This window comes from Pararge aegeria, chromosome 4 (genome assembly GCF_905163445.1).
Source record: "Pararge aegeria chromosome 4, ilParAegt1.1, whole genome shotgun sequence".
NCBI lineage: Eukaryota > Metazoa > Arthropoda > Insecta > Lepidoptera > Nymphalidae > Pararge > Pararge aegeria.
The window spans coordinates 19,729,928-19,748,552 of record NC_053183.1 but is presented as its reverse complement, the minus strand read 5'-3'; the positions used below and the strand labels follow the sequence as shown (position 1 = coordinate 19,748,552).

The 18,625-nt window shown below is 35.1% G+C and overlaps 1 protein-coding gene across 1 annotated transcript in view; it reads left to right on the top strand.

Annotated features, from left to right (window-relative positions):
• Positions 1-17,559, top strand: part of LOC120623407 — a 35,580-nt gene extending 18,021 nt beyond the window's left edge. Inside the window, exons 3-12 of the mRNA XM_039889425.1 lie at positions 249-395; positions 834-1,022; positions 6,428-6,578; positions 7,579-7,710; positions 11,047-11,214; positions 12,097-12,286; positions 13,171-13,322; positions 14,113-14,228; positions 14,703-14,864; positions 15,026-17,559. Of these exons, the coding sequence (XP_039745359.1) occupies positions 249-395; positions 834-1,022; positions 6,428-6,578; positions 7,579-7,710; positions 11,047-11,214; positions 12,097-12,286; positions 13,171-13,322; positions 14,113-14,228; positions 14,703-14,864; positions 15,026-17,559 (3,941 nt within the window). The remainder of the gene's footprint in view (positions 1-248; positions 396-833; positions 1,023-6,427; positions 6,579-7,578; positions 7,711-11,046; positions 11,215-12,096; positions 12,287-13,170; positions 13,323-14,112; positions 14,229-14,702; positions 14,865-15,025) is intronic.
• The last annotated feature ends 1,066 nt before the right edge of the window (positions 17,560-18,625 follow it).

The following is an 18,625-nucleotide window of genomic DNA, read 5'->3' as shown; positions in this document are numbered from 1 at the left end:
GTTTGTCGATTTTACACCATAATAAAACAAATTATAACCGATTTCAAAAACGCGATTACAAAATCAAACGCAGACGAAGTCGCGGGCAACAGCTAGTTATTATATAAAGTAGGAATTAGTGTCAGAAAGTATATATTTTTTTTTGTATGCCATGTAAGGCGGATTGTTTGTCCTCGTATTTTATTTACCAACATTGTAAAACCAATCAAGAATTGAATTGAATTGAATCGAAAACCTTTTTATTTCAGAGCACAAATCTAAGAAATTCCCGGTTCTGGTTTTCATACACGGGGACTCGTTCGAGTGGAGTTCTGGCAATCCGTACGATGGTAGGATACTCTCGTCGTATGGTAACGTCATGGTGGTGACAGTCAACTTTAGACTCGGTGTGCTGGGTAAGTAAATTCCTACAAAAAAACAATCTTATATAATTTTTTTTTATTTGATGTAGACTACATATTAAAACACAAAATTATTATTATGACTTTATTAATCCATATTATATAATTTTATTAACTACCTTAGTATTTTACAAATGAATAAGTGGTTAGTACTTAGGACCATAAAAAATATATAATTAAAGTGATAGCCTAGTGTTAGAGAGTTGAGCCTGCCTTTTGGGGCACCGAGTTCGATCAACTGTACAGCTTTTCGTTTTATGTTAACGTTTTGTATGAACGCTTCTTATGTTAATAAACATTTTAACATTTAATTTTAATTTCACAACCTGGCGATTTTCATAGTTCTCTATCACACTACATCGTCATAAATATAAATATTCCCTTAAGCGATGAGGAATTGTACGAAAATAATATGAATTTAACTATGTACAGGTTTCATGAAACCCAGTCTAACCGAGCACGTCTATGGTAACAACGGCTTGCTAGATCAGTTGGCGGGGCTGCAGTGGATCAAAGACAATATAGAGGACTTGAACGGAGACCCGCACTCTGTGACACTGATGGGCCACGGCACTGGGGCAGCGTGCGTCAACTTCCTGATGCTGTCACCTATTTCCAATGGTATGGTCAGCATTATCGTCACCATTTCAACCGATTGACGTCCACTGCTGGACTTCCACTCACTGCGGTTTTTTACCGCCTGTATACAGCGACTCTTTGCGACTTTATTCAGGTCATCTGTCTGCAAACACTGCGTTCAAAATAAATGCACCGTGCACAAGCACCTGTTTTTCTTACATAAGTTTGGTCAATAATATTAACTATGGCTTAATTAACTAAATACTAACCGCATGGTAATGAAATTACATTTTACAGACTTAGCGTTCTGGTACGATGGCGCCTAGACGCCGATAAGAGTTACGAGTTTAATATAAGTGTTATCATCCTAGTAGTTACCGTATAGATTGCAGTCAATTACTAACTTGAAGTTAAACTAAAAATTAATCAATAAAAATATCACTTGCTTCTACGGCGAAGGAAAACATCGTGAGGAAACCTACGTATTAGATAGAAGCAGGCGTTACTTTGCGGAAATCCATAATATATTATGAAAATTAAGCTTAATTTGCTATACTCCGCGAACAGCAGGAGAATCTGTATGGTGTAATTTCTTCAATCCTTATACTCCACACCCAGGAGATGTTGACTTTACAATGAATAATTGTTAAGTCAATAGTCTTAACAATTATTCATTGTAAAGTCAACATCTCCTGAAGATGCTCAGGTTAAGGAGCGAAACGTGCGAGCGTAGGGTAGAGGGTACATTGCCGAAGATCTGTTTGGTGTACAGTACAAGGATTGAAGAAATTATAATTACACCATACAGATTCTCCTGCTGTTCTCGGAGTATAGCAAATTAAGCTTAATTTGCATAATATGGAAACCTACATGCCCGAGAGTTCTACATAATGTTTTCAAAGGTGTGTGGAGTCCACCAATCTGCACTGGGCCAGCGTGGTGGACTACGGCCTTAACCCCTTCTCGCCACACGAGGAGACCCATTGTTGATGATGATGATAGACTTATTCGATTCAATAATTTTAAATTTAGAATTTACTACCAAATTCTTAAAAGCATAAATGGCTGCTTTCTCGCTTCATTTTTTTAATTACCAACAAATGCCTGTTCCTGTTATTTTCTGATGTTATTAAGAAAACTGCTAACGAGCGAAAACAATCTTTTGACTAATGGTGCTTCGTTATCAAAAACAGGGAATTTCAAGGCATCTGACCATTGAGACGCGAGTAATTAATCTAAGGCGGAGATGTATTCAAAACTTTAAAGCATCAGATAGGACAATACAATTTCAAAGTCAGAACAACGTCCAGAAATTTAAATTCTGAAAAAAGAGCGACAATATTTTCGAGGTTTTACTCGGTTTATACCCCTAAATACCCCTAATGTAAAAAAGAAGCCCACAAAAATTATGGCAAGGTTAAAGTCTAGTACAAAGGATGAAGTTTAGTGAAGGTTTCTGCGCATTATCAGCTTTACTTTTTAAATAAATAATAATAATAATAAATATAATAAATAATAAATAAATATACTACGACAATACACACATCGCCACCTAGCCCCAAAGTAAGCGTAGCTTGTGTTATGGGTACTAAGATAACTGATGAATATTTTTATGAATTATATATACATAAATACTTAGAAAATACATATAAACACCCAGACACTGAAAAACACTTATGCTCATCACACAAACATTTTCCAGCTGTGGGAATCGAACCCACGGCCTTGGACTCAGAAAGCAGGGTCGCTGCCAACTGCGCCAGTCGGCCGTCAAATCCTTTATTCCTTCTTTGCTTTGTAAAAGCTTCATGCATCTTGCTCAATAAGATTTAGTTGCTACGTAGATATTTACCCAGAGTCATAATTTCCATGGCAACAAATCACGCTCATCGTTGACTGAGCGGCTTGAAACCAACTGTAACGCTAATATGGTTTCTCCAAAAATATGTAAAACGAGCAAGCGAGTGTACGAATGAGTTCTGCAGCTTGTTATTTATTACATTGTTTTAGATATATTATTATGTATATTATGAGCTTGTTGTTTGATACATTTTTACATTATACAACCTGTTGATACTTTTATTATATACTTTTTTTTTTTGTTAGACGATGGAATTAACGCAAAGAGAATCACCACATAATGTGCCTTTTTTGTTTAATAATCATTAAATATGACCATGCAATGCAGAAGACAAGAACTACAAAAAGCCAAAAACAAAACTCTGCCCATGAAAAACGAACTTAAGGCTCTATACAAATTATCAAGTAAATGCATAAAAAATGACTACAAGAAATACAGAACCGAAGTCATTAGTAAGTACCTATAGCAAAAAGGAAGCCTAAAAAGAGGATACAAAGAGCTTCGAACAAAGAAAACGTGGGTTGAAGGTTTAAAAGAGTCTGGTATAGTAACTAATAACCGTAAAGATATCATTAAAATTGCGACTGACTTCTACAAAACCTTATATAGCGCACCAAAAACGCAAAGCAGTTGCAGTCTGGATCTGAATGAATCCGTTGAATCCGAGGGACCACAACGCTCTATAAAGCCAGTACAAGCTATGGAAATTTTAGGAATTATAAACAAACTTAAACCTGAAAAATGCCCAGGGTCAGACAATATTACAAACGATGCAATTAAAGCAGCCAGTATTATACTGGCTCTACCACTAGCAAAATTGTTTAATATGATACTTAAAACAACCCATACTCCATCACAATGGTCGGAATCTAATATTATCTTGCTCTACAAAAAAGGAGATCCTAAAGACATAGGCAATTACCGGCCCATTAGTCTACTACCAAGTATATATAAAATCTTCTCTACAATGTTAAATCAAAGAATAAGCGCAACCTTAGAACAACATCAACCCAAAGAACAAGCTGGTTTTAGGAAAAAGTTCTCTACTCTGGACCATATACATGCTTTAGAGTTAGTAATAGAAAAATATCAAGAGCAGCAAAGACCTCTCTACATTGCATTTATTGACTACCAAAAAGCCTTCGATACTGTCTCACACGAATGTATATGGGAAACACTAAAAGCACAAAATGTAGAGATCCATAACGATACTAAAAAATATATATGAAAACAGCACTAGTAGAGTAAAGCTAGAATCTATTGGACCAAGTTTTCCAGTGAGTAGAGGAGCTAGGCAAGGTGACCCTGTCTCCCCAAAAATTTTTATTGCAATACTAGAATACATCATTAGAAAGCTAGATTGGAAAAATCAAGGCTTGTACATCCAAGGCAAATACTTGAACCACTTGAGATTTGCAGACGACGTAGGTTTGCTATCAGAAATGAGTAACGAACTTCAAAATATGATAGAATCCTTACACAAGGCTAGCATACAAGTAGGTCTACAAATGAATGTAACAAAAACGAAAGCCATGACCAATTACAAAAGATCAGCTATAAAAATTGAAAATGACGAATTAGAATATGTCGAACAGTATAATTACTTAGGAAAATTAATTGGATTCAGTAGAGACAGAAACGATAAAAAAATTGCGAGAAGAATAAAAAATACGTGGAACAAATACTGGAGCTGCAAGGAGATATTTAAGAGCGATATACCTATAATACTTAAGAAGAAAGTTATGGAATCATGCCTTATTCCATGCCTGACATATGCATGCCAAACATGGAAATTTACAAATAAAACAAAAAACAATATAAATACATGTCAAAGAGGAATGGAACGGAGCATGTTAAACATTAAAAAGCTACACAAGATAAGACACACAAAAATAAGATCAGCCACGAAAATAATAGATGCACTAAGCTACGCAAAAAAACTAAAGTGGAAATGGGCGGGTCACGTGGCGCGCCTCACAGATCACAGGTGGACCAAAACAGTAACCACATGGAGAGGCCCACCAGGCAAGCGCAACAGAGGCAGACCGTGTACTCGATGGGATGATGACATTAAGAAAATCGCGGGTCCACAATGGATCCAAATAGCTCAGGATAGGGAAAGATGGCAAGTCTTGGAGGAGGCCTTCACCGAAGAGGGTTCCTGATACATAAAAATTATACATAAAGTAATAATAGTTGAATAATAGATTAAGTAGTACATAATTCACTGTAGTTGTATAGTAGTTGTATAAGTTAAGTACAGGAAAGTTATAAGGCTTAAATAAATAAATAAAATAAATGACCATGCAATGTGCAATTGTCATGGCAAAAGAAAAATTGTACTTAAACATGTTGCATAGAGATTATAGACGAGAGAAAGTTAAAGTTAAATGTTTTGTATAGTCACAATTTTTTACATCTAATAACCGATCTAAGCTTCAAGCCTATCTCATTGAACTAAGGGCGACTTACGTCCGCTAAAGTCACGATTGTTTACGAAGTTTTGGCGAAAATTGTTTAATGAAGAGAAATATTTTTGTTCTTTAAACTGTAAATAATTTCTTAGTTTTTAGAAGTAGAATTATTTTTAAGTTATTCAAGCTGTCATGACCACAGTGCCTTGATCAATGTGACCACGACTCACTTATTTCTCAGAGCAAAGTTTTTAACTTTTTACTTTAATCTTGGTACTTTAAAACCAACTCACAAAAAGTATTTTTTTTTATGATATAAAATCGAATATAAAATCTCAGAACTCAGTCATTTATGAACCGATTTGAAAAATATTTTTTTATTGCAAACGGTATACCTTCCATGTGTATATATTCAGCAAGTCTGTTGAAAAGATCCCGGAGAAATTAAGGAAACTCTTCGAGTTAAGTTATGCTTTTGCTTTCGACGAGCAGCATTTGGTCAAGTTAAACTTATGATGAAGACTAGGGATGGCCAACGGTTCTACACAGTAATAATACACGGGTTGGGATTCGATTATAGTTCGTAGGCAGTTCAATACACAGGCATTTATACAGGAAGTATAACACAATAAAGCTGTTTAAGGTGAAGTGCCGGGAGAACCCCTAAACCATAAACGTCCCAGGTTCAAAAAAATAATTATTTTGTAAAAGGTTATAAACAGTTAACTTTGATTTTGTTTTACTTTTTTTTATTAATACGTATAATAAAAATCTTCTAACATATTCTAAACATGAAAAAGTACAGGTAGGTACATAATTATTAAAAACAGCGAACAAGAAAACTGCATCTTTTGATCTACTTTTATACTTTTGATATATCTTAAATAAAGAGTAATGCAGTTTTAATTTACTTTAAGGAGCTAAAAAACCGGTCCAAGTAAAAAAAAATATCGTTATATAAACACAGCGCTAGAAACGTAACAGTTGCATGTGCATTTTTTATAACAAAATGGCGGCTTACAACTGACAATTGACTTAGATATAGCAATATAGCCACTAAAAAGCGTGAAAACCTCGAAGTACATCACCCGAAGTGAGCTCCACCACAAGATATATAGATGGAGATAAATATCTATTATTTGGTGATATATTAATGTTCCACTTATTTCCAGGCTTATTCCACCGAGCGATCCTTATGTCAGGCTCAGCGTTATCTGACGCAGCTATGACGAGGAATCCTACACAGTACACGCTGCAAGTTGCTCAGAGCCTCGGTTGTAACCCCAGCTCGAAAAACATGATGACATGCTTGCAGAATAAACCGTAAGTTTTCTTCTTCATTATCAACCCATGACCGACCCACTAACGCACGAGTCTCTAATCCGCATAAGGAGGGGCTGAAGCCCACCACGCTGGAAAAGTGCGGAATAGTGACTTCAAATGCCCTTGAGAACATGTAGAACAGTCAGGCATACAGGCTTCTTCACGGGGTCTCCTGAGATGAGAAAGATTTACGCCGTAGTCCACCACGCTGGCTAAGTGCGGATTGGTGACTTCGCACGACCTTTAAAACGTAAAGAACTGTCAGGCATCTTCACAGAGTCTCCTCTCAGAATGCCAAGGGTGTAAACCGTAGTCCACTACCGCTGGCTATGAGCGGGTTAGTGAATCCATGCGCCTTTCAAAACATTATGGAGAACTCTCAGGAATACAAGTTACATCATGACGTTTTCGTGATGCAAGTGATATTTAATTACTTAAAAAGCACATAACTCCGAAAAGTTAGGCATGTGTCCCACGGAACGACCCAGAAAGAAAATTTAAAGCCGTTCTCTCCTAGGCTATCACTGTTACTAGTTTACTTAGTAGGCTAAAAAGAAAAGGACCAGGGCGCGTTTGGAATCCTTAGTTTTAAGTTAACGAATGCAGTTATCACCATCACTAACATTAGTATTAACATTATAAATGTATGAACGCTTCATAAGAGCCTGTGACAAGGTCTACATGAATAAAACAGTTTTGAATTTTAATTTTAATTAGGACCCCTGATGCTAGTGGCAAAACCCACGATATCAACTTGTCTAAGCTGTGGTCTCTTTTTTTTTCATTACGACTTAGCCTTTGTCTACAATCGTACCAGATGTTCAGTGATGATGCAGTATATGATGGTAACGGGCTAACCTGTTTGGGGTATGGCAGTTAAATTATATCCATATCAGTTTCTACGCAACACTGTACCAGAATCGCTTGGCGGTTTTTGCCGATTGAGTAGTAACTAGCCACGCGAAGAAAATTCAGAAACTTTTCAAATTACGCCTTGCAGGTTATCAGAAATCAAGAAGGTACAAATTCTGGCGCGGCGGTTCGAGACGCCACTCGGACCTGTTGTAGCGGGCTCCTTCATACCGAGTGAACCAGCCAATACTATGGCGTCATTCCCCAACCTGCTAAGCACGTAAGGTTTCTTCATTTTTTTTGTTTATTATTTTCGTGTACCCCATTTATTGAATATCTACGTAAGAATATCTTAATAAAAAAATAGCTTTTTAAAACGATTCATATTGATATGTATTTATATCTTTGTAACTACTTTTTTTTCTTTGGTGTGCAATAAAAGTGTATTCCTTCATTCATTCATTTATTCATATTCTGCCTTATAATAAAGATTGAAATTATTTTCAATGTAACAGGCATTTTCGTGACTTTTTTATAAGAGATAAATAAATAAATATACTACGACACTACACACATCGCCAATTAGCCCCAAAGAAAGCGTAGCTTGTGTTATGGGTACTAAGAAGCCGATGAATATTTTTTCTGAATAATATACATAAATACTTATAATACACAAATAAACACCTAGCCACTGAAACACATTCATGTTCATCACACAAACATTTTCTAGTTGTGGGAATCGAACCCACAGCCTTGACTCAGAAAGCAGGGCAGCGCTACTCACTGCGCCAATCGGCCGTCAAAAGATAGATATATATAGCATATTTTGTTTAGCGTAGTATTTTCATGTGATGGACTATTTATTTAGTGCAAGCGAAAAAAATAGAATTGAATAAAAATAGCATTTTTACACTCGCTTACCTTACAAATAATATTAATTCAGGATGAAATCTTATTCTGTACTCATATGGTACTCACTGGAAAGGAAGAAAAAAAACAGTGAAAAAAAAAAAAAGAAAAAATAAGAGGCATAGAAAATTAAATCCAAAAAAAGGAATTGTTTGTCATTATGATATCAGTATACATAGATATCTCTTGCCGCTACAATAAAATAACATAAGAGAGTTCTGTCTGTCTGTTCTGCAGTTCACCAGCAGTGCGAATATTTGGAGATTTAAATATAAATATATTTTCCTTGAGATGTCTCTCAATAAGTTAATATAAAACGTAAGCTTATAGAAAAATCCTATTATAAATTTCATTCATGTATATGATAAAAAAGCTTAGGTATGACTTGCGCTAACTTCATAGCTAAACAATAACTCTGGGATATAGACTGTGAGATGGTGATAGCAAAAAAAAACCTGGCTAAATTAATTGTGGGCTCTTCTTCGACCAGGGCGCATTTGGAGCCCTCCTAGCTTTAGTTTTAAGTTAACGAATGCGGTTATTACTATCACTCTGAATTCAGTTCGTGAAATACCGACAAAAAAAACACGAAATCGGGTAGTTAGATTCTGCTCGTGACATCCAACTTGACATCTTGTACCTACGCAGTCCCGTCGTGACCACGATCCATGCAACTGGGTCGAAATGTCGACAAATCCAAAATATTATCGTGGTATGTACCCGTTGAACTATATTTAAGAAATGTCACTTTACATCGTCGATAATTATAATTTAACGCTAGTTCATTTATAGGTCACTAGCGTACCCAGCCCGCTTCGCCGGGCTAGATTATGCTTTATTTTTTTAAACAATAAACTTACATCATTAAATTTTTAATTTAAGTCTCATAATATATTAAATCATTTATTTCTCTCCGTATTCATTCTCTTCTATTCTCTTCTCGAGTGGGTGAAGATCATTATCTACACCCATGTACAACAATAGAATATCATCATAGTAAATAAAAGCTGTATTTGACAGTTTGACAGTTCAAAAATAGGAGTGCTCCGATCGTCACCAAACTTTACAGGATTACTCGCCAGGTCAATCCGGAGAATCCCTGAAAGTTTCATTGAAATCGGTCCAGCCGTTTCGGAGCCTATACGGAACATACCCACACACTTTCTCTTTTATATATATAGATAGATAGAAGATGAGGTTCTAGGTCATAATTAAATGATTAATTGTAAAAGACGGATTAATTGATGTTATCCGCACGCTCAATGCAATCAATTCTATAATTTACTCTCATAATTTAACGCTGGACATAAAGCCAAATTAAAACTAATTGAAATTGTAATTTGGTTTAAATGATGGACAATATACAGATTAATGATGGTGATAATAACGAATGAATATGCTCTATTTGAAATGACAAAAGTTTGCCAATTTGTAATCAACATTAATGATGTATTCAAAGGGATTCGTAGGATAAACAAAATTAGACATATTCTACTCGTAACTGTAAAAATTAACGTACTATTAATAAAGTTTTGAAAATAAGATGATCACGTATAAAACACATAGATTAATTTTAATTCAAAATTTTTCAAATTTATTTTTAATCTGCGAAGAATTCCTTATCCGGATATATAAGAAGTATATAAATAAGAATACCGGAAATAAGAATATCCTTATACCACCAACATATACTGCGATCATCAATTTGTCACCCCAGCGTAGGCAATTTATTCCACTGATCTTACGGCTACTGATCTTTTTTTGCCTTAATAACTTTAGGCATGCAAAACTTTAAATACAAATGATCTCAGTAAAATTTTACATAGTGATAGATTGCGTCGAGACATACATAGGCTGCTTTTAAACCGAGCACGGTTAAAAAAAATACTACGGCAATACACACACCGCCATCTAGTACCAAAGTAAGCGTAGCTTGTGTTATGGGTACTAAGATAATTGATGAATATTTTTATTAATAATATAAATAAATACTTATAATATTCATATAAACACCCAGACACTGAAAAACATTCATGTTCATCACATAAACATTTTTCAGTTGTGGGAATCGAACCCACGGCCTTGGACTCAGAAAGCAGGGTCGCTGCCCACTGCGCCAGTCGGCCGTCAAATACAGAAATTATATTCCCCTAATGATATACCCTATCAAAGGATATTATTTACGTGTCTACCTGCCAATGCACTGGAAAATTGAAAAGTTTACCCCCGTTTATTATTACATGCAAAGAATTAAGAGCATACAGAATCCGTGTACACGTAAATAAATCGTCAAAAACCATTCCACTATAGTAGTGTATCTCGAACGGTCAGTCAAGGCGGTCAGTCACTTCACTAATGTTTTAAACGCTTACCGCAAAATGAGGAAAATGGGAAAAGTTTGTGAGCTAGCAACATTCGGCTGGTGTAAAGTTAGACGAACTCGGAACGTCTTCTGATTTTGGACACAATGCATGCAATAATGGATGAATGACGATTATGTATGTTCTTAATACTGTGTTTACATGTATACTATTTGGAAATTATTTCCACTCGTTGGCCATTGCTTGGAGATTTGGTAAAACTGAAGAAAATGAAGTCTGTCTACTGCCAATGCCTTGCAGCAGTACTTACGGTCCCCGTGGGATTTTCAACAAGCCGAACTCAGACGAAGTTAGTAGCAACATTTATTAAGGTTTATGTTTTTCAGATATCAGTTGCTGAGCGGTGTAACTGAGTTAGAGAGCTATCACGATTTTGGTGTAATCGAACTAGATCACGGTATATTGGAGAACCAGAGGGACGAGTTTATCACAAAATTCGTGAAAATGGTTTTCGAAGGTGCTGAAGACGAAGCACTGGACGAAATATTGAAACAGTACGTAACTATAAAATCAAATATACAATTTTCAATTAATATTTAAACAATACATCATTTCAGTTTAGACGTAGATACAAGTCTAGAAATGGAACTTGACTTTTTTATTGCACTACAAGTTATTATATTTAAATATTATCTAATAGTAAATAAATAAATAAATAAATATACTACGAAAATACACACATCGCCATCTAGCCCCAAAGTAAGCGTAGCTCGTGTTATGGGTACTTAGATGACTGATGAATATTTTTATGAATAATATACATAAATAATTAGAATATACATGTAAACACCCGGACACTGAAAAACATTAATGCTCATCACACAAACATTTTCTAGTTGTGGGAATCGAAACCACGGCCTTGGGGCGTGGTTTCGATTCCCGGTAATCGGGCGGCAATAGTAAGCAGTATTATTGAAGCGGTGATAGGGCATTAGGTTCACTTCACTTTCGAGGGGCCGAGTTCGAATCTCAGCACCTCTCACTTTTATAAGTTATGTGCGTTTTTAGCCATTAAAAACACTTGCTTCAACGGTGAAGGAAAACATCGTGAGGAAACCTGTGTGCCTGAGAATTCTCCATAATGCTCTTAAGGGTGTGTGGAGTTCAACAATCCGCACTGGGTCAGCGTGGTGGACTACGGCCTAAGCCATTCTCTTTGTGGGAGGAGGCCCGTACCCTGTAGTTGGCCGATAAAGGGTTGATATGATGATGGTGATGAATAGTACCATCCCGTTCTGTAGGATTTCCTTAAACTGCTAAAAGACTTAACTCTGTTATTATCATCATACCATTTGAAAATTTAATAACTAAATGAAATTATGGCACGGCAAGTATAAGATGTTTGAATATTATAAGTGTTAAAATATTTTTAACAGATATTCATCGTCAAAGCTGGATCCACAACGCTGGAACGTGGAAACTAACCGCGATGTGGTTTTGAACCTCTTCAGTGATGCCAGGACCCTTGCTCCCATGATCAACTTCGCCAATTACCAATCTAAAGCTAACAGACAGTCATACTTCTATGTATTTGCCCATAACTCGGTCAGCACAGAGTATGCACCGGTAAGTTCATAAAAAAATATACTTTTAAAATTATTTATTTATTTATTAGGAAGCTAACGTTATACAATGTCTAAAATCTATTATAATTTATACATTTTATACCCCACTTGCAGGCTTACTCTGCATGAATTATGAAATTTAGACGCTCTTCACTAATATAAAGAAAATAATTCTTAATAAATTAATTGAAAAAATACTGAAGATACTAGTATAATATGTGGTTAATGTTATTATTTATCTATAACTAGCTTACGCTGTACGGCTTTACTCTTATGTGTAATAGTACTCTTTGTTTCCCTTGAAAAGCTATTAAATAAATTTTCTTCTTTTTATCATCAAAATGTAATTTTGAAAAAGTATCAAACAGGGCAAAATTAGAAGAATAAAAAAAAAAGTAACACAAAACTGATCAAGTGCATATCAGAACAGATTTAATGACAATTAAGATAAAATCTTGCTGTAGTTATATAGGAATCAAAAAACAAAGTTGTTTTTGCATTCACTTTTGTTCAGAGAGGGCTCCTTAGAGTTCCGTGTAAACGCTAGAGAAACTAAACGCCGTTATCAGTTATAGCTGATTAGTAATTCACGATGTGATTTTTATATTAGATCGCTGCGAGAACGCGAGAGACAGAAGGCGACATAATAGTCTTTTGGCTCTCGCTTTTTGTGTAAACATGTGATGCGATCAGGAATATGGAAAACGAAATTAGATTCCTGGAAAAGCGAGCGAGACACTTAATAATTCATATTCACTAGGTGTCAAACAGTAACATATTTTTCAAGGAAAAGAGTTCCATGATAGAACTTGGAAGACAAAAAGACATTTCTATTTTTCTAATAAAGTTTTGAAATATGAAGTATAAAGAGATGTTTGGTTACAGCTGAACAAAAGCGTTAATGGAGAAGAAATGCCATATGTTCTGGGTATTCCTCTAGGAGGCGCCAATACTCACTTCCATTCGGAATACACGCAACAGGAGAAACTATTAAGTGAAGTTATTATGAGACTTTGGACCAATTTCGTAAAAAATGGGTATGTGTTTATTGTAAAGTGTATCTAAATATCTTCGACTGTTCAGGATCTTATGTACTCACTTAAATACCCCTCACCCTACATAGCTTCAATTACCAACTCTAAGGATTACTGTTGGAGGCACAGTAATCCTCTGGGTGTGTATAGGCCACTGCCAAATATTCCAATCACTTTCTAGCCAATTCGTTGCATTCACAAAGCATTTGCTCCATAGACTCAACGTTCTTGTTGCGGGCCCCACATGTAGGGTCATAAATAATGACTATTTTTAATGCATAATAGCACAGCATGGACCCTGTGCCATATTGTGCTGTTATGTCTTGCCTGTCTCTTCTTAGTTTGTTTACCTGGTTTGGAAAACCTGCTACGATTACCGCAAGAATTTCTTGGAGTGCCTCAGATTTTCTATTTTATCCCATTGTACCGCAGATTTTCCTTGGCATATGCTGATAGCGCCGTGTTCACCACACATGGTGGAAGCGCTATACATAGTTCGAAACATCTGTAAAATATTGGTCTGCAAAAATTTCTCAAATTCATTACTGAAAGCTTGAAAGTGTCGCTTGATTCAACCTGTCGCAATAAGACCAAACCAATAGAATTATCAATAACAACTATTAGAACATCAACATTTAGTTTATATTCCTATCCTATTCTCTTTTATCGTAAAGAATACATTTAAATAAACATTAAAGTTATATAAAAAAAATCTATGTATGAAACTTTAATGTACTGTATGGCAGTATGTAATGTATGGTGAGGTACAATCTACATATTTTGTCACTTTCAGTTCTCCAAACACCCAGAGCGTAAATGAGTACTTCACACTTGATAAAAAGCTATGGAACCAGTATAACGTCGAGTGGCCCGAATACAATGTTGTTCATCAGCCATATTTGAGGATAGGTAAAATTATTACACTAATTGTTTGTACTTAAAGATCTCACCTTATTTATTTATCTATTTATACTCTTTATTTGTATCCTTATGCTAATTGATGCCTAAAATTGGGTGCTAGTGCTTAGAAAATTCGGATTTAATATATAAAATACGTATATCTTTATATGTATATTTTTTAATTACAGGCACATGAGGCTTGACACCTACGCCCCAAATTGATGGACTCAGGGCAGCTCTTGCATGCCCTTTGAAGTGTACATCTATTTATAGGCGATGGTTTTCCACTTACCGTCAGGTGGCCCATCTGCTTGGTCAATTATAAATATAAAAGAAATCCATGCGTATAAAGACTTTCAAGTTGTATGTCACAAATGTCAATAGCCTGGGGTATTGACATTTGTGACATACATTTGGTACTTTTCAAATTTGTGTAGCCTACGGTCTTGATTCAGCCTGTAACAACAAATTTTTTGTTTCCAGATTTACCTCCAGTCATTAACAGCTTATACAGATCGAATTATACCAACTTCTGGATTGAGACTTTACCCAATAAAATGAAAAGGTTCATGGTTGACCCGTTGTTTGAATTTACTCCGAAGCCAGCCGTAACTAAACCTAGACCTGCTCACAGAACAACTATCGGTAAAACATTTTGCCATCCCAAAACCGTGTAGTATGCAGCTAATTTAATTAATAAACCTATTTGCCTTTTATCTACGGACGATAGGAACTCGGATGGACACCTTTATAGTAAAGAAATTGGGAAAAATCTCTATAAAATGTTATATTTCTATATTTTTCAGATCGCATCGAAGTAGGGCGAAAAACATACGTGCCACAGGTATACAGTCCTTCACATTTTAGCTCGGCTTCTACCTACGGAAAATTACGACCGTACTCATTACCTGGACCAAAACAAGACACAGATTCCATATACCGAGAAATACAGGCAATCAAAACACCATCAAGACAAATCCCTCCTAGTTTTATGGAAAAAGTAGATAGAGAAATACATACAACACAAACAGACAAACCAGTAATTAACATGCCTGTCAAAACCTCCAGTGCTACAGTAACTCTCGTAGTATCTCTTGGAGTACTCTTTGTAGCTATTAACATCGGTATATGTGCAGTTTTCTATTATAAGAAAAAAAAATCTCTAAATAGAACTACAACGTCCGAAACCACGCACCAACCGCGAGCTGAAATAGGAGAAGTTGATATGATAGGTCAAAAGAGTTCTAAGGACGATAAAAGTGCATTGCAAACGTTCAAGAACGGTTGTAGCGTTATTAAGTCCATTAGTATTCATAAAATGCGAAGTAGCAATAAGAAGGTTAAGAAAAAAGAGGTGTGCAAAACTCCCAAGTCAGATGATTCTGGTGGTTTTAGGGAGAGATTCCAATTAAGGAGACATTTATCAACAAGTACATTAGATGCACACACTAAAGTCAGAGATTGGATTGCAAATGAAGTAATGCATCGTTGTTCGCCTAGTATATTGAGGAAATCTAGCAGTGAATTAAATAATAAAGCATACATAGGAACGAAACCTTTTACTAGGTCAGAAGAGTTGCTGTCTGACAGTAGAAAAACTACTAAAGGAACAATCAAAGTTGATGATTCAATATGTCCGAAAAATCTTCTCGCAAAAAGTTATAGTGGTAAAAATAAAACATCTGAGAAAACGACATCAACTTCAGCTTTAGACTCTCACTCATCACTAGTAAGTAATCAACAATCAACACTGGGCAAACGCACAAACAAATCAAGTGACTCTTTAAAAAGTAAAAGAACTGATAGTATAAAATCAAGGAAAGTATCTGTTGCAATTGATGCTACGCCGTCAGCACGAACTAATTCTATTTTAAAACAAGAACCTATAGAACTTTCAAAGTCTTTGGATGAAAAAGAAACAACACATTCCATAGCTGAAAATAAATTGCAAAGATCAAAAACTGATAATTCTATCAAGCTTGCAGAAAGCAGTCTTAATCAAAAAGAAGAAAGCAAAATATATACTAACGAGGTAACTTTATCCTTAGGGAAAAATTCCCCCTTAAAAATTACACACAAACATTCCTCTTCTGATCCGGTAACTGATGTTAATTATGAGCTTCTTCAAGAAAAATTGAGACGGGAAAATGAAATAGTTGATATTCTTCCTCCAGTCACATTTCGAAACGAAGTAAACGTAACTTCTCGAGATGATAAATGTCGACAACCTTTGTCAGCAGAAGAAAGTTTGTTAACAATTAAAAGAAGAAACTTCCCAAAAGTTCTTCCAGATTTACCAAAAGCGCAAAAGAGGTTGTCTCTACAACCAACATCCTTACAAAGTTTTAGAGGCTATGCTGGACTTGGGAGTTTTGAAAACCAAGTTGACAGGCCAAAAGTTCCACCGCAGCCACCGCCGCGTACTACAACTTTGGATCGACGGCTTGCATATAAAAATACAAAACCTCTGTCATCCTTCGATGTTTCAAATATGAAAAAGATACCAGAATCTTATATATCTAGCAGAAACTATGAAAATATTGACAATTTAACACGCTATTCGGACAATACAAAACTCAGTAATAAATCTTTTGAGTATGTACCTTCAACTGATAAATCGCATCCAATAATTTCAATGAGTCATAGAGAATACCCAAAAGTAATAATTGCTTCCAGTGATACGCCAAATACTCCTGAGCCAACGATTATAATAAAACCTTCCCCAAGTCAAATAGAAATATCAAGGAATGTGGCCAGAGTTAGATTGCCGGATGATTTTCACTCACATGCTTCCGGATCTGTCACTTCATTTTCATCATTTTGCTCAGATGACGATATTGATGATGTTGTTGATGAAACATTTCTGGATGATTTAGCTGAAGACAAGCTAATACAAGAACTTGTTGGTGGAGTAGAGTCTCCTACAAGCATGGATGTATTGGACTCGAAAGGACCTGAAACCATTTTTGAAAAGAAAGTAGAAATTGTACCAGTCAAAATAAACCCAACCCTAGTTAGATCTAATAGTAAAGATGATTATGTATGCATTTCAGATTTGCTATTACCAGAAATAAGTGGTACAGAACCTACGGCAAAAATTAAACCTAACTTTGGTCTGAACAAGCTAAAGAATAGAAGTGAAAGTATAAATAGGCCTCCAGAAAAGGCGGTAAAAGTAAAAACGAAAAGGACAATCAAACCTTCTGGGCTTCTTAATAGGTCATCGAAGACTAGTAAGAGTGCTAAGTTTGAAAGTGACTCTAGTAAACTAGAACATTCTAATTCTGGTTCTTCAAATGACACAGAAACTAGTACAGGAACTGTTATTAATTTAAAGTGAAATGCTTATTCTGAAATATTTTTTTAATAATATTAGCACGAGAAATGTTTACTGTATCGCATTTAGTAACTGATTGTATATTGTTATTAATAGTTAATCTTAAAAATCGCTAATTTTGTATATTAGCTTATAATGAGATTAGATCCTGGAAGCTTTAAAATTTAGTTTTTGTTATACAAATCTAATTTAGTCTAATAAGATTATCAGTTAAGTGAAATTAGAGTTAGATTAGGATGTTCGATGGTTGTAATGTAAGTGAGAAATTCATGTAATGAAATCCGACCAAATTGCCCTTACAATTTATCTTATAACAAAATATGCATTTAAAAATAAAACACGTTTTACTCAAGCATTGTTTCATTGTATTAACTTTATAATATTGTCACATTTTAGTAACCTTTATTAATATACTCATTCTTCCAATTCTCTTTTTTTATTTCTTATCACTAGTATTACTTATATAAGGATAACATGACAAAATAAAAAAAAACCAAATGTTTTCTCATGAGACAAAAGCATTTAGCAAAATTTGAGTTAAACAGTCTTAGTTAACATCCTTAATCTCTTAAATTATTTGAAGTGATACGACTTTGTTTCATCTTTAGGACTTCTCTGTGTATGGTGCAAGCTACGAGAATGGATGATATTAACCGTATAAATGTCACAAAAAAAAAATTGATTTGAATTTACTAGTTAAACCCAGCCACGGTTCGCGACACATTCGAGACACATAATGCTGAAAACATGTCACTTTTTCATTAGCTTAATAATATTGACACAGTTTTAAAATCTCTACTGGATTTATGTTATGTTGAATATCTATTATCATGACTCTGAGCTCAGTGCTATATTTGAGTCGATTTCTTATGCTGTAAATATTACAAATCAATTCAGATTCAGACTCTCACTCATCACGAGTTAGTAATTTACAATTAACACTGGGCAAACGCACAAATTTGTCACATTTTTTAATCTCTACTGGATTTATGTTGTTGAATATCGTAGTCAATCTCGATTTCCTATGCTGTAAATAATACAAATAGAAATATTGTAATATATATTTATT